Here is a 17,427-nt window from a genome sequence, read left to right on the forward strand (position 1 = left end):
AAGGTTATAGGTTGTAGGGGAAGTAGGGTTAGGGTTTTTAGGGCAAGGAGTTAAGGTTTTTAGGATAGGAGTTTAGGTTTTTAGGATAGAGTTTTAGGGCAAGGGGTTAAGGTTTTTAGGTTAGGGATTTAGGGTAAGGGGGTCTAGGGTAAGGGGTTAAGGTTTTTAGGGTAGGGGTTTAGGGTAAGGGTTTAAAGTTTTTAGGGTAGGGGTAGAGTTAGTATTAGGTTTTTTTTAGGGTAATGGGTTTTTAGGGTAAGGCGTAAGGTTAGGGGCTTACCTTAGCGCTGAAACGGCCGGCAGCAAGATGTCCCTGCGGCGAGATGAGTATCGGCTAAACGCCAGTGGTGACTTAGTCCCCGCAAAACGTCTGCAACCAAATGTCCTAGACAGTCTTGTCTCTGTTAGCATTAACATGAGTGCAATGCAGGTTGGTTTGCTAACTAAATCGAATCTTTAGACAAGCAAATGAAGCGCAGCAGGTAAGTAACAAAAAAGGACAGCAGGTAGAAACGTGGTAAACCTTTCAGTCTTTTCCTGATACAGTTTCAGAGATTTAGCATAACCATAATCCAATAAGATAAAAGTTAAGCAATAATATGCACAGGGATAACATGGAAATGTGGTAATATAGAGTGGGTAAAGGTGCTGCACCCTAAATATTTATAACCCAATCATAGAACAGAATTATATATTCTGTGGCCAATACAATTCTGGCTGATTAGCACTTAGGCTGTATGTGTAAAGGGGTGAGTGAAGGATTCTGCTATATAATGAATCATTTTAGGTAATTACCAGCACAATAGGCAATCTGAAACCTTATCATTAGTAAGCAACAAGAGGGGGAGAGAGGAAGAATTACCTTATAGTTGCACTCAGTACCCCAAAACAAAGATACAAATTAACTTCCATTGTATATACTGTACATCAAATACGATAGTTCTAAATATTACAAAGAAACAAACTGAAAAACAATTAAAAATGGACAGAGGTGGGTGTGTGCTCATAGGTTGTGACGTAGGCAAAATCTCCTGCCAAAAATTGATATAATAGTCTTACACATTCACAGTAGAGCAGGATTTTCAAACCTTTCAGGTTTTTTTGTCACTATTGAGCAATAGCAACAATAGAAAAATGAAACCCCTATAATGAGAGCACTCTAAACATATATGTACACTGATGACACCAGAGGAATCTAATGATTTAATGAATTGATGAATTATTAAAATAATCTTTATTAGGAGATACCTCAAAATTAAAATATTGCAGGTAAGTGAACCTATGCCTCCTCTGAGGCTTGCCTAATCTAAAGTGCGAATTTAAAATGGAGTGGGTATAGACTGGGGTATAAAGTCCCAATATAACGTATAAGTAGGACTATAAAGCCATCACATTTAGATGCAAAATCACATCTAAATAAGTGTAGCTAAACACCAGACTCTGAATGGTTAATGAGTAACCTATACAGAGAAATAAAAGGATCTACTGTCATAGAGAGTCTCAGTGATTGCTGCACTGTGGGGGAGCAATGCCTGTGGCCAAATATGTAAATGAATATTAATATATAACACTTATATCAGCTCTGGCCTCCCACCCAGCAGGTAGTGCAGTGTAGTGTGAACACCGTAGTCCACATTTCAATAAACGCCTAGATCCTTGTTAAATGAACATATATGTTGGAGCGTTAATATCACTCATAGTGTAAACATTCGTTGTAGTTAGCCTCATATAGTATCACACAGATGATGAAACATTGTAGCTCCTGTGCAATTTAAACCTCATGTAAGCACATATTTCAGACTCAGAGCTATATAGCTTGACAGAATGACAGACTCAATATGTCTGACAAAATGTCTCTTAGTTAGCCAATATAGTAAATATATCCAGATAAAAGCTTTTGGCCGCTGCAAAAACTTGGTAGTTAACAGAGAATATATAACTGGACAGAGTGACAGACTTGTAGTGTCTGACGCAGTGTCTCTTTGTCACAATAGTAACTGTGGTGTAACAATCAAACCAATTAAAATTGGGAGGTATGATACAATAAACCTCACAGGTACATAGCAGTATATTCCATGTAACCAATTGTCCATGCACCTCTACCGGATGGACAATTCTCAGCAATAATATGTGGAAAAGAAAAATGAAAACATAGCACAGAACTGCGATATACCATGCTGCTATATACCATACTGCTATATACACAACATGAACTGCTATACCAAAAGTTAATGAACCAACATTGAAAAATTCTGGTAAATCTGGTAAGCGAGATCTAACATAAGCCCTGAAAGTCTTACTGCTTCTTCCATTTTGTTTTTTGGTAGCTTCATTTTCAGCAAGAACTTCACGTTATCAACTTCACTTTTGGACAGGTCTTCTGAAATGTTGTACAGAAGAGCCCTGTAATTCGAAGAAAAGAAAAAAAAAATAGAGGTAAATAATTATAAATTACTTCAAAGACAGTTATTCACCAAAGTGACTTAGCCAGTCGTATTTCCTTACTTAAGGGGTCTATTCATGAAAGTATCCCGGATGCAGAACTGGAGCAAAACCATTGCAAACATGACCTTACCAACTGCCCTTGGCACAGAATCGATTTAATTCCCGACCCTGTTTCTGCGCTCGAGTATTTCCAATCCGAGTTCTTAAAACTCTGTGATACCCATGCTCCACTACGCAAAATAAGGGTACGGGGGGCCCACCTTCCATGGGTTACAACTGACCCTATAGCACTCTACCAGTTCAGGGTTACCTTGTGGAAAAGCTACAAAATAACTGGCACTACCAAGGATCTCAATCACTACAGATGCCTGTGGAACATGTGCACAAGGCAAACAAGGCATGCAAAAGCACAATATTACTCTGACAATCTCCACCAGAATACATCAAACCCAGCTAACTTCTGGAAGGTTATCAACAATATATTCCAGCCTTCTAACCATCAACAGCCAAGTACTATCACTAAGGGGGATATTACTCTGACAAACCCCACTGACATTGCAAATGCATTCAATGATTACTTTGTGAGGTGTGCCACTAACTTATTAGCGAAACGCAACCCAAACCACAAACCTGAATCTCATCCTGGGAGTACCCACATAGCCCCACCCCTCCCAACACTGCCCACAATTTTCAATTTGGCCCAGTATCCGAAGAGGAGATTACACAAGCGCTCCTCAAATTAAAACAAAGCAGCCAATGTGGACCTGACTTACTACAATCTTGGTTCCTACGACTTGGTGCCCCAGCCATTGCCAAACCAATTGCTTCCATAGTCAACTCTATCCTGTCTGCAGGCCATATCCCTAACACCTGGAAAACTGCCAGAGTTGTCCCAATCTTGAAAAGCGGGGACAAAAACACTGTCTCAAACTACAGGCCAATCTCCCTTCTCCCAATTCTATCCAAAGTCATGGAAAAATGTGTCCACTCCCAATAAAGCGATTACTATACCAAGACAAATTTCCCTAGCCAATTCCAATCTGGCTTTCGTCCCAAACACTCCACCGTAACTACTCTGCTAAAAGTTTGCAAGGAAATCCAGTGTGGAATGGAATGGGGACAACTCACTGGTGCAATATTCCTAGATTTTACAGAGGCTTTTGATACTGTTGATCATGCTTTCCTGCTTAAGAAACTCCAGAGCTCTGGAATAGGGAAGCATGCTTTAAACTGGTTTCAGTCCTACCTATCAGGTAGATCCCAACATGTGTCCATCTCGGGCTCTAACTCCAACCCCCTGGATATCACCTGTGGTGTCCCGCAAGGCTCTGTTCTGGGGCCCCTACTCTTCTCAGTGTTCATCAATGATCTTCCCACAGCTTGTAAGGACGCCTCAATACACATGTATGCAGATGACACAATCCTATATGCACACAGCCATAGCCTCTCCGACCTTCAACACATACTTCAGTCTGACTTTTTGATACTCGAAAACTGGATTTCCCAAAACAAACTGTTTTTAAACACTGACAAGACCGTAACAATGATATTTGGGACCAAGACTACATTTTTGAAGCTTCCAGCGACTGAGCTCCAGATTAGAACCAAAGCTAACACCACCCTAACCCCTGTCACTAGTTTTAAATACCTGGGCATATGGTTTGATTCCCACTTAACATTCGGGATGCACATTAATACCCTGACAACCAAGACCTATGCCAAACTAGGGGTACTTTACAGGAACAAATCCTCCCTAAGTCTCCTGGTCAGAAAGCGTATTGCACAGCAGATGCTAATGCCAATTATTGATTATGGAGACATAATATATGGCTCGGCACCTCAAACCCACTTTAGCAAACTTGACACCCTCTACAATTCAATTAGTCGTTTTGTTCTCCAATGCAACTACAACACACATCACTGCGAAATGCTCAAAGAACTAGATTGGTCATCACTCGAGTCTAGGCGCAAAGTTCACCTTTCCTGTCTTGCCTTCAAATTCTTTCTGGACAAGCTACCCAGCTATCTGAACCAGCTCCTCACCCCTACCACATGCAGCACTTATCATCTGAGATCAGTCTCCAAAAGACACAACAACCCTACTACCCACCTCCTCTATCCCCAATGACCCACCTCAGAACATATAGTACAATAATGGGCAAAATTACTATTATCCAAATCTGGATAATAGTTAATTTGCCCATTAAAAATAAAACATTATCCAGCCATAATAAAGTCAATTAAAGTTGTGCTTACCCCTGCCAGGATTAAGGCCATCCTCATTCACTGTCGTCTGCGTCCATGTCCTCCGTGGACAGTAACAGTACAATAAAAAAACAGGGAAACTAATGGCCACTAACCCTTTCATCACCTTAGCGGTTAGTAACCGCTATTGTAATTAAGGGGCTAACACCCCTCCCCTGCTGCCCACCCGAGACCCTTCCCAGGGCAACAACTCCAACCCTCTACCCATTGATTGGCAAAGTGGTACACCATGCCCATATAATATGGGCATGATTTGCCACTGTGGCAGTCAATGGACAACCTAAAAAAAACAATTACCAAAAATAGAAAGCAATAAAAAACAGCAATCACCCAAAAAACACAATGAAAAATCCCCTAGAATAAATTCAAAATTAAACAAACCGATCACCAAAAAAACCCACAATTAAACAAACTAAGGATAAAAAAACAATAAAAAAAAAAAACAAGAATGAAAAAAACACAATTAAACAAATCAACAATAAAAATACCACAATTAAAAAAACCAAGCAGCAAAAAAAAAACAAGCATCAAAAATATGCACTGAAAAAAAATACAATCAATGTTTATCTTACTTTTGACTGCCACTGACCTCAGCCCGTGACCCCAAAAATCCTTGCCTCCCCATCTGTTCTGACCACCGAGATCCTACTTGTTCCTGGAGTCCCAGTGACACCCAGCTCTCTCCCCAAGGAATCAGTTTAATTGCTGTGGGGAAAAGCGCGGGGCATCTGTAACCACTTTGGGGGTGGGTGGTTAAACACAAGTCTGGAGGGAGGGTCCCAACTCCCTTTGGGCCTCCCCCCAAGCTGGGGCCCCAGGGAAATGTCTGAACATCCCAGGCGGTAGTTACGCCACTGATTGGGACAGGACACTAGCCGATGTGCTTTTTGCAATTCATGAAATTCCATAGGCATCCATGGGACTCTCGCCTTACGAGATGCTGTATGGGCAACAACCTTGTGGAATCCTGGGTCTCATTAAAATGACATGGGAAACAGAGACATGCAATGCAGAGAATACAGTCCAGATTGTCAAACACGATGGGAAATTTGCACAAGACAACCTGAAATGAGCTCAGAAAAGACAAGGAAGCTGTTATAACAGGAATGCAGTTTGAGGGAATATCTCCCACATGACATGAGTTCTGTTATTACCATCATCCTTCCGAAAGTAAATTGTTGGCAAAATGTCTGGGATCGTTACAAATCTTGGGGTAGGGAATGTAGATTATGAGGTTTGAAACCCAGATAGACGGAGAGGGTCACTGGGTTTTCACATAAACCTTATGAAACCACGGCTTGAATGGGAAGCCTTCCTCATCAATCCAGTTGAATCTGCACAGGAGTTTGGCCCTGAAGTAGAGATGGGCGGTAAAGTTAGGGTGACCAGATTTTGAAAATGAAAATTTTTACATTAACAGTTTATTTATTGTATTACACTTATACTTTACTACCATTAGTCCTAGTTACGTGTGTGGTGTGTGGTGTGTGTGGTGTGTGGTGTGTGGTGTGTGTGTCGGATGGCCTCACTAATCGAACAAAAAAAAAACCCTTAACCATTATCAGGATGCCCCCTCTTCACAATTTCTAAAGCAGCAATCCCGCCTGGGATCTTACCTGATCCTCAGTCCCTCAAGGTACTATACTGGAGGGGAGGTGTTCCCTACCTGTCTTCCGATGTCTCCCGCGTGAAACTTGAGTCGGATCTGGAAGAAAGCAGGGTAGGTTACTTCGGTGTAGGTATACGGCAGTTAAGATCAGAGAGAGACAGAGAGAGACAGAGAGAGACAGAGAGAGACAGAGAGAGACAGAGAGAGACAGAGAGAGACAGAGACAGAGAGAGACAGAAAGACAGAGAGAGACAGAAGGCAGAGAGAGACAGAAAGACAGAGAGAGACAGAAAGACAGAGAGAGACAGAAGGCAGAGAGAGACAGAAAGACAGAGAGAGACAGAAAGACAGAGACACGGAGACACAGAGACACAGAGACACGGAGAGATGGAGAGAGGGAGAGGGAGGGAGGGAGAGAGGGAGGGAGAGAGAGAGAGGGAGAGAGAGGGAGAGAGAGAGGGAGAGAGACAGAGAGGGTGGTTGACTGACACTTGGGTGGGCCCCCTGACTCACAGGGCCCGGGACGCCAACCCCGACAGACCCCCGTTGCCAGCCCTGTCCCCCATTCTCTCTCTACTTCCCCCCCCCCATTTTTTCTCACCCTCCCCCCATTCTCTCTCTCCCTTCCCTCCCCACCCCCATTCTCTCCCCTCCATTCTCTCCCTCTCCCCCCATTCTCTCCCTCTCCCCCCCATTCTCTCCCTCTCCCCCCCATTAGCAGCAGACACAGGAAGTGCCGCGAGTGGCTGTGAGCGGGCTCGGGGGGAGAAAGGGGGGGGGCAGGTGAAGGGAAGGGGGGGGGGCAGGTGAAGGGAAGGGGGGGGGGGCAGGTGAAGGGAAGGGGGGGGGGGCAGGTGAAGGGAAGGGGGGGGGGCAGGTGAAGGGAAGGGGGGGGGGGCAGGTGAAGGGAAGGGGGGGGGGGCAGGTGAAGGGAAGGGGGGGGGGGAAGATGGGGGGGAAAGCAGGGAAGAGCCAAAGCCCCGCCCCATGCATCCTCCACCAATCCCCAGCGGCCCGACATATTCAAGTAAGAAACCCAATCCCTGGCATCTGAGAGTACTCACCAGCCGGGCTACCGCATCCTCGGGTCCTCGGGTTCTCCTCCTCACTGCCTCCGCTGCAGGGGGCGGGGCTTAATGCCGGGACGCAGGGGATTGGCCAAGGTAGGAAAATGCCGGGGGGGCGGGACTTTGTACAATGCCGGGCCGCATCCTCCAATCAGCAAGACCCAGTTTCTACACAAGCCCAACCCCTGGCATTAAAAAAAAAATACTTGCCGGGCTGCTGCAGTGTCCTCCTCCGAGCCGCCGTAGACTCGCGCACCGGAGCTTACTCGCGCACCACAGGCAACAATAAAAAAAAAACGGGAACATATTGAAGAAAAAAAACCGGGACATTTCCGGGACACACAGGAAACCGGGACAGCTCTCGAAAAACCGGGACTGTCCCGGCAAAAGGGGGACGGGTGGTCACCCTAGGTAAAGTCCAAATCTGTCCCCCGGAATTCCACTGATTGTTTTGCCCAAATCCACTCCCCCCTCCCCACCATCTGTGGATTGGGTACTAAAAAAGCCATGCGGATTCATTCAAATACGTTATTGAATACCATCCAAACGGATTTTTAACAATCCAAACTCGAATTTCATATATAATCCAAAATATGAGATAGGGTGAAGACTTTCAAATTTAGTAGTAATTTAGCAGTTGTATATATATATCCCTTCAAATGTCCCTCCACATAAATTAAGCAGACATGCCTGTGCTGAAAAAGGGGCACACCTGAGGTACCTGACTGGGAGATATGCTAATGTCTATGCAAAGTATGTTTAAATGAGTTCCATCCCACACTTCCTAAAGGGATTTCTATATAGAGTTGATAACCCTACTACAAGACTGTGAAAATATATAGTTTTATGTTAGGTTTTTTGTTTTTGTCAGTTTTTACTTTGTGTCATTTTATAAACTTTTGGAGTAAGCACAGTAACTTTTTTTTCATTACATTAAATCTAAAATTGAAATTCAGTTGAAGTACTGTCTTTGGGCTGTATTTAAACTCTTTGTACCTTTGAAGGGAGTATCCTCCATTTCTGATACATTGTCTGACACTATTCTTGTTAAATGTGTGCATTATATTGAGGTCTGCATGGTCATTTTAGAGTCCAGCAGTAAGGCTAGTGCCAAACTGGATGGCCAGTTTGTGGTTAACCCCTTACACGTACAACACACACAGGCACGTTCATGAGCGCAAACATGTATGTGACAATCATATTTGATGGAATTATTTTAGGTTTACAATTAATTGTCTGGGAATTCTTAAATTACCACCCCAAAAAATTCACCCATGTGAAAAAAGAATATATTCTGTGAAATCCATATATTTTTTTTTTGTTTAGGAGAAATTGTATTGTATGTCTTTATTTATATAGCGCCATAATTGTACATAGCGCTTGACAGTAGTAATACATGTGGTAATCATATAAATAACAAATAATATAAATAACAGGTCATGGGAATAAGTGCTTCAGACATAAAAGTAACATTAAGGAAGAGGAGTCCCTGCTCCGAGGAGCTTACAATCGAATTGGTAGGTAGGGGAACATACAGAGACAGTAGGAGGGAATTCTGGTAAGTGCGTCTGCAGGGGGCCAAGCTTTATGTATCATGTGTCCAGGATTATCCACAGTGCTATTCATATGCTTCTTTAAGCAAATGTGTCTTAAGGTGGGTCTTAAAGGTGGATAGAGAGGGTGCTAGTCGGGTATTGACGGGAAGGTCATTCCAGAGGTGCGGGGCAGTCAGTGAGAAAGGTTTAAGGCGGGAGAGAGCTTTAGTTACAAAGGGGGTAGAAAGAAGACATCCTTGAGAAGAACGCAAGAGTCAGGATGGTGCATAGCGAGAAATTAGGGCTGAGATGTAAGGAGGGGCAGAAGAGTGTAAAGCTTTAAAAGTGAGGAGAAGAATAGAGTGTGAGATGCGGGATTTGATCGGAAGCCAGGAGAGGGATTTCAGGAGGGGAGACGCGGAGACAGATTTAGGAAAGAGTAGAGTGATTCTGGCAGCAGCGTTTAGGATAGATTGTAGGGGAGACAGGTGAGAAGCAGGAAGGCTGGATAGCGGAGGTTGCAGTAATCGAGACGGGAGAGAATGAGGGCCTGTGTCAGAGTTTTAGCAGTTGAGTAACAGAGGAAAGGGCGTATCTCTGTGATATTGCAGAGGAAAAAGCGTCAACTTTTAGAAACGTTTTGAATGTGAGGGGCGAATGTGAGAGAGGAGTCGAGTGTGACCCCTAGGCAGTGTTCTTGGGCTACTGGGTGAATGATCGTATTTCCAACAGTAATGTGGAAGGAGGTAGTAGGGCCAGGTTTGGGAGGAAGTATAAGGAGCTCTGTTTTTGCCATGTTAAGTTTAAGTCAGCGGAGGGCCATCCAGGATGATATTCCAGAGAGACATTCAGAAACTTTGGTCTGTATAGCAGGTGTAAGGTCAGGTGTTGAAAGGTAAATTTGTGTGTCGTCACCTAAGAAAAGAGAAGGGGTCCCAGGACAGAGCCCTGGGGTACTCCGATAGAGAGATCAATAGAGGAGGAGGTAGTGTTAGCAAAAGAGACACTGAAAGTACGATGGGAGAGGTAAGAGGAGACCCAGGATAGAGCTTTGTTCCGAATACCAAGAGTATGGAGAATGTGAAGGAGAAGAGGGTGGTACATGGTGTCAAATGCTGGAGAGAGGTTGAGTAATATGAGCAGAGTGTAATGTGTCTTTGGCAGCATGGAGGTCGTCAGTTATTTTAGTGAGGGCTGTTTCAGTAGAGTGAGCAGTGCGGAAGCCAGATTGTAGAGGGTCTAGGAGAGAATAGGTGTTGAGAAAATGAAGCAAGCGAGAGAATACAAGACGTTCAAGGAGTTTGGAGGCAAAAGTCAGGAGGGAGACAGGTCGATAGTTAGAAGGACAGGTATAGTCAAGGTTGCTGTTTTTGAGTAATGGTATAACGGTTGCATGCTTGAAGGAGAATGGAAAGGTACCATAGTAGCGGGAAGAGTTAAAAATCTGTGTGAGCATAGGGATTATAGAAGGAGCAATAGGTTTTAGGAGATGGGAGGGAAAGGGATCAAGAGGGCAGGTGGTAGAGGGAGAAGAGGAGATCAGCTGTTACACATCCTCCTCTGAGATAGCGAAAAAAGAGTCAAGAAATGCAGGAGGATAGTTAGGAAGCAGTGTGGGATGGGAGGAGGCAACAGATGGTTTGTTCTGACGTATGGATTCCACCTTTTCCTTAAAGTCAGCAAATTCCTGAGGTGAGATAGAGGAAGAAGAGGCAGCCGAGGGTGGTCTGAGTAGAGAGTCAAAGACAGAAAAGAGTTGGCGTGGGTTAGACTTGTGTTTGTTGATTAGTGATGAAAAGTAGGTTAGTTTAGCCTGAGAGAGGGCAGAGTTGAAACAGGACAGCATAAATTTGTAGTGAAGGAAGTCTGCGAGCGTATGAGATTTCCTCCAGAGCCATTCAGAGGAATGAGTGGAGGAACGTAGCATGCATGTGATGGAGTTTAGCCAGGATAGAAGGGCAAGGACGGCGGAGAGAAAGCGGGACATGTAGATCAAGAGAGGAGGATAAGGCAGAGTTGTAGTTCCTGACCAGGTTGTCAGGGTCTGAAGCAGAACTGAGAGGGAGGAGCGTAAAGTGGAATCAAAAGCTGGTAGGTTAATAGAGCGCAGGTTTCTGCAAAAACGAGGGCTAGATGGAGAGGGGGAGAAGCGAGAGAGAAAATGAGATGAGGTGATGGTCAGAGAGAGGAAAGGGGGAAATGGAGAAATCGGTGAGAGAAAAGTTTTTAGTGAAAACCAGGTCTAGGTAGTGGCCATCCTTGTGGGTGCTGGCTGCAGTCCAATGTTGAAGGCCAAAAGAAGAGGATAGAGAGAGAAAGTGGGAGGCCCAAGGAAGAGAGTGGTCATCAATGTTGCAGTTGAAGTCCCCAAGGAGAAGAACAGGGGAGTCTGAGGAGAGAAAGAAAGATAGCCAGGATTCAAAGTGAGAGAGAAAGGCAGAAGGGGGATGAGTAGAGGTAGGTGGGCGATAGATGATCACCACGTGGACAGGGAGAGGAGAGAAGGTCTGGACTGTGTGAACCTCAAAGGAGGGAAAATCAAGAGAGGGGGGAATAGGAAGGGTTTGGTAACGGCAGAGAGAGGAGAGCAGAAGCCCCACGCCTCCACCCCTGCCATCAGTGCACGGAGTGTGGGAGAAGGAAAGGCCACCGTAGGAGACTGCAGCTTCCAAAGCAGAGTCAGACTGAGTGAGCCAGGTCTCAATTATAGCAAATAGGAACAGAGTGAGAGAGAAAGAAGTCATGCACAGAGAGGAACTTGTTGGAAAGGGAGCGAGCATTCCAAAGGGCACAGGAGAATGGGAGAAAGGAGGGAGGGTGGCAGGGGATGGGTATGAGGTTGGAGGGTTTGACACCAGAAGTAGAAGTTGCATGTGGGAGGCGAGGACGAGAGCATGTAGAAATAAGGCAGGGACCAGGATTGGGAGAGATATCCCCAGAAGCAACGAGGAGAAGCATGGATAGAAAGAGAATGTGAGGATTATTTGTAGGGGTGTGTTTTAGTGCAGGGTGTATAGCTGTGGGGTGTCAGAGGGCACAATGAAGAAAGTAGTTCATGTGAACTGACAAGTGGTGAAGAAAGGAGAGATGGAGATATATGAATAGAGTTAGAGACATAAGGAGGCTGGTGGAAGGAAGTGCATAATTTGAAAATAAGTGAGGTTACAGCAAATATAAAAAGTAAAGGTGGCATCACAGCAATCGTTAAGTGCTGAGATGTGCAGTCTGGGATGATATCCGCCTTTCCAGCGTAGATCAAATGCAGGAATCAGAACCATTAGGTGTTGTCCACTTTTCCACTTCTTTTTAAACTTCATCTAACATTCTACTTTAAACATGTATACTTAAAAGCATGGCTGCGAACAGCAATGGCTGCTGTCTCTTTACTTATATACTTTTAAAAAGTCACCTGGCTATCCCAAGCAACTTAATTAGCACATGTGAGGGACGTTAAGGCAGATGGGTTTTTTAAGCAGGGTGTTGTCTTGCCCAAATGTGAAAGCTAAATTGAATTAAGACACTTCAGGGGTTGATTTGAAGACAGACAGACAATTTGAAATATGTTTTTACCTAAATAGAACTAAATAGACAGCAGGGGGTGATTTGAAATAACAATGTACAGTAAAAGCCGCTTTTTTATGGTGGCTCACCTATATGAAGAGATAGAGGTAGAACTTTGAAGAGACAATTCCATTTGTTCTTTGGTTGTTCCCAGTTCTTTGAGAAGGTCCACTCTGTGTATAATGTAGAGCAGTTCTTTTAAAAAGGACAGGTTACCTTCTGTTATGATATCGCTTTCCTGCAGACATAGGAAAAGCTGCTTGGCGTCTGTGATCTCTTGTGTGACAATGTGATCCTTACACAGGAACTTCATGGCACTAACGTTCCATTTGTCTAGATTTTCACTGATGCTGAGCAGCGAATGCTGCATCTTTGCACCGATTTCAAATATTGCAGGTGCTGAAAATGAAAAGGAGTATTATATTTTGGTTGAATAATCTCACAAATGGAGAAATGCTCCACATCTGCAACGTACAATGTTCCATCAGAAATGGCACTTCACGCACATTGAATAACTTTCATCTTTACGTGTTTGTCTTTATGGTATTCTAAACTTCTAAAAAATAAAACGAATATAAAGAGAATTGACTTGTAATAATGTTGGAGATGGGAATGGTCAGTAGAGGTCGGTGTTTTTCTAAATATAGTATTTCCAATCGTACATATCTCACATCAAAGATATATTAACCCAGAGGTTCTCAACTCCAGTCCTCAAGACCCCCAACAAGGCCAGGTTTTAACAAACGCGTTGTGTGTGTAGAGACCTGGACCAGAAGTTTTGTGTGTCTGCTCGAGGACACCGTAGCCGGCGCCTGCACCAAAGGTGAGCAGTCCTGTGTACCGGACGCGGTGACCAGGAACACACTGCACCGGAGAGAAGGAGGCTGGCGTCGTGGTCCTGGAGCAGTTTTTTATATGCGAGTCATTTGTTATCTCACTTGTATTCTTAAATAAATGCTTTTTTAATCAACTTCTGTGGCGCTGTCTTCAACTATATGCGCCCTGAGTGGCTTTACCTGACGCACAGAGGGAGAAGGCGTGGGACTGAGTGTTAAGACGAAAGAAAGTAAAGATACTTATAGCGACATCTAGTACCACACAGGCCCGTGTGAGTACATTTTTTGTGCATCCCCCATCATCCCTATGTTATTTTATTATCGGTCTGGTATTGATTCTGACCCCCGTCTGCACCCCCCCCCCCCCCCCCCCCCATTTCTCTTTTCCACATGTTTCCTTGAGGACGCGGGAAGATCCTCTCCCTGGGGTTGAGCAGCAGACATCTCATATGTGTGGCATATTTATGTATTTATTTTGACTTCGTGCATCTGAATAATATTATGCAAGGGAGCGCCCCGGTTCACTTCCACTGAAGCAGGAATATCCTGAAAACATGACGTGTTGCGGGGTCTTGAGAATCTCTGTATTAACCCCATTCAGTACAAAAACGGCCAACAGCAATACACAAGAGGCCCTTTGGCACTGGGGTAATTACATGCCCCAGTATACAATGCTGCTTATCATTTGTCACCCTCCATTATCTCTGTTAGAGAACGGCACGATGCTTGAGTTTTCCAAAAACACTCTCTATTGTGCCATCCGAAATACAAAAAAAGGAATACTCATGAATTTTAGAAATTTCCCATTTACATTTTTTAAATATTAGGGCTAGGTGGGGCCTTGTCTTTTTCACAGTAAATCTCACATTATACATTTGCTCAGAGGCTTCTACAGTAATGTTTGCTGAAGTGGAGTTGGCCTCAAAACCCTTCTTGCACATCACAGGTTAAAGCAGCAATAATACATTTCCCCGCCTCCTTTTTTTTTTTCTTCTTGTATATGTAAAGCATGTGGCAATGTATAATTCTACATTCTTACCTAAACTGGCAATCGTTTGGTTCTCCTGTTATAAATCTGTAAAAATCCTGATTGTGTGCCTAACATAATGGCTGCTTCAGTCAGTGTAACTCAGCAGCTACAATGTATCCTTATATTACTAAGGTAACATTATTTATTGTTACAGTTTACAGCTGCTGGGAATATTGGCAAAAATGATCACAAACAGGAAAGTGTTACATAGATCTTGCACTGCTGGGGAGGTGGGTTACAACCTGCTATAGAAATCAAAGGATGCTATAAAAACTCATTAAAAATGGCATTGAGTTGAATAATAACTTTAAAAAAATGCAGTATTAGCTAATACTACAGAACAGATATATTTAAATAAAACATACACGATTTCACGTTTTGCTGCTTAGTAAATACACCTTTTATAGCTGCTCCGTAAACTCAGCCATTTTGTGATAAGTGAGCAGCAGGTAGGTGGACAACAGAAGATGGCCGTAACCCTTTGTGTCGGCCTGACGTAGCTACTTCGTCATAGGGCTCCTAGAGTGCCACACCCCATGTCATAGTAGCTACGTCAAGAAGCACCCAAAGTGCTAAAGGAGCCGGATTACTCAGCAACGACCTTGACAAAGGACCCAGGAAATTAGAGTGTACTCAGACACGACTTACCTACATACAAGAGATTTCCAATAGCTGTAGAACTACCCACCTGGCTACTCATATGAAAATGTTTAATAACATTTAGTGTTTCCTCTGATATATAAATTCAGCCATCATCACAGCCCCTCACGTTGCAGAAACAGCACATATAGTACATACACTACACCCACACTCTTGGGGAACTCAAGTTCCCTATGCCCCAGAACTGAATATGCTAATTGCACCGCGTTGGAGAGGCCAGCATCAATGCAAAGTGTAATGCAATGCAAGCCCTTACAGGAATAACAGAGTAGGAGAGAATTTACTTCCTCATATATCTCGCCGTATGTAAAGAGAGACTTTTACTTTCTGTTTGCAAGCTTAAAACAGCTTTTCAATGCATAAAAATTAGACTGAAATAATAACATTAGCTTTTCTGAAAAAAGTTAGATTCGCTACTTGAACTTACTTGTTTGGAAGAAAGTCCTGTTTGGATGGAAAGAACCTGCTTCTTCCTCTGTTACTTTACTGCTGTGTTCTGTAAAACAAAAATAAAGTCCAGGAGGCGGGAAAAGGAAATAGTGAGAGGGGCAGGTACATCTCCTGACCTGTAATCCAGGGGGGGGCGGCGCAATGATACCATTGGGTGGGGCAAAAGGGGCGGTGATATCTCGGGTTTTCCTATATCATGAGATTCAGACAGGCTGTGATGGGACGGGCGCGCGCTTACACGAGTCACTCTTTCGCTTTGGTGTGTGTGAGTTTTCAAAGTGAAAATGACCCCCAGTGGTGAAATACAGCGCTGATGCCGCTGCTCTTGAAGGACACAAATAAAGTTGTGATTTTATGCGGCAGCCACGTCATGTGTACTTCGTCAGCCAATCACAAACACACAGAAAGTTTCTTTTCTATTCTTATTCAATGACTGAGAAGTCCCGCCTCCAAGTCACGTCATTCTGTCTGCTGGGCATGAGCGCACATCGCCCAGGAGACAGAGGCGGGGACGAGCGAACGTGCAGTAGCCTGTCTGAACTCAAGGAAACTTGGAAACTTGCACGGCACATGATAGGAGCCATGGGATTTGTTTTCCAACTATGCATACAGTTAATAGTGTTTTATGGAATGTTATATTATCATAATTAACTTTTTTTTATATGGCACCAACAGATTCTGCAGTGGAGTACAATGTGGGAGTTAGGATAAGAACAAAACATAAAATACATACAACTTAAAGCATATCGAAACCCAGGGCTGCCGACAGCGTGCCCAGAACTACAGTTTCCACAGCCCATCCCCCCCTCACCCTGTGTGAGCGTCCTTGCAAGGACCCCCTTTCTCTTATGCCCTCGCTCCCCTCTGTCTCCCTCTTCCCTTATGTATTTCACTCCCCATATGTCTCTCCTTCTTCCCCCCTCTCTCATGCTCCCGGTCTAACACTTTTCCCCTTTCTCTCACTCTCCCGTCTTACACTCTTCCCCCTCTCTTACTCCACATCTTACACCCTTCCCCCCTCTCTCTCCCCATCTTACCCTCTTCCCCCCTCTCTCACTCTCCCTATCTTACACTGTTCCCCCGCCCACACTCTTCCCTTCTCTGTCCACGTATTACACCCTTCCCCCCCTATCTCTCCCCATTTTACATTCTTCCCACTCCTCTCACTCTCTGGATCTTAGGCTGCGCTTATAGTGCCAGCGACGCGACGTCGCAGAAAAACAAATATATTGCCGCCGTCGCATGCGCTTATAGTAGAAGCAATGTGATGGCGTGACGGCTTGGTCGCGATCGCTCGAAGTCAATTTGATTTTTCCAGCAACCGCAGCGTGACGTCACCGTCGCTGTCACTGGCGACGGCACTATAAGCGCAGCCTCGCACTCTTCCTCGCTCTCCCTCCCCCTGCCTCTCTCCCTCTTACACACCCTCACACACTCTCCTCTCCCCTCCGCTATCACTCAATGCCCCCTTCTACCACATAATCGCACCCCTCAATTCCCTCATCTCTCACTCAACCCCCACCTCAATTCCGCCCTCCCCCACTCGACACACAAAATATTACCACAAACCACCCTACACTCAATAGCCCACAACCCACCCCCACACACACACGCATGCACGATACTCCCTCAAACCCTCACTGCGCAAATACACAGTATAGGGGTATATGGAGAAATGGGTGCTCCAGAGATGGTGGAACTTCAAGCACAAATGTCCATAATGATTAATCAGGACTAGAGGACAGAGTATATAAAGGAGTGGGTATAACGATGAAAGTGTGATATGTGAGTCACCAAAACACCCGCTTCCTGAAGGAAACAATCAAGGATGCCAATGAGCACCCTGGTGTAACCTCATTGGAGACATGCCGGTGCTAATTACGGTACTACTCCATGAAAAATCACTGAATCAATAATGAAATAAATCTTACCCACTCCATCTGTCCTCAAATATCCTGCAAGGTCCGTC

At 44.4% G+C, this 17,427-nt stretch overlaps 1 protein-coding gene across 1 annotated transcript in view; it reads right to left on the bottom strand.

The window, feature by feature from the left end:
* The window catches only part of LOC142499382 (caspase-8-like), a 33,360-nt gene extending 17,770 nt beyond the window's left edge, over positions 1-15,590 (bottom strand). The window contains exons 1-3 of the mRNA XM_075608649.1: positions 15,436-15,590; positions 12,572-12,881; positions 2,301-2,403 (exon numbers count right to left, since the gene is read on the bottom strand). Of these exons, the coding sequence (XP_075464764.1) occupies positions 2,301-2,403; positions 12,572-12,852 (384 nt within the window). The 5' untranslated portion in view covers positions 12,853-12,881; positions 15,436-15,590. The remainder of the gene's footprint in view (positions 1-2,300; positions 2,404-12,571; positions 12,882-15,435) is intronic.
* Between the last annotated feature and the right edge of the window lie 1,837 nt (positions 15,591-17,427).

The sequence above is a fragment of the Ascaphus truei genome, chromosome 7 (genome assembly GCF_040206685.1).
Source record: "Ascaphus truei isolate aAscTru1 chromosome 7, aAscTru1.hap1, whole genome shotgun sequence".
NCBI classification, from domain to species: Eukaryota; Metazoa; Chordata; class Amphibia; order Anura; family Ascaphidae; genus Ascaphus; species Ascaphus truei.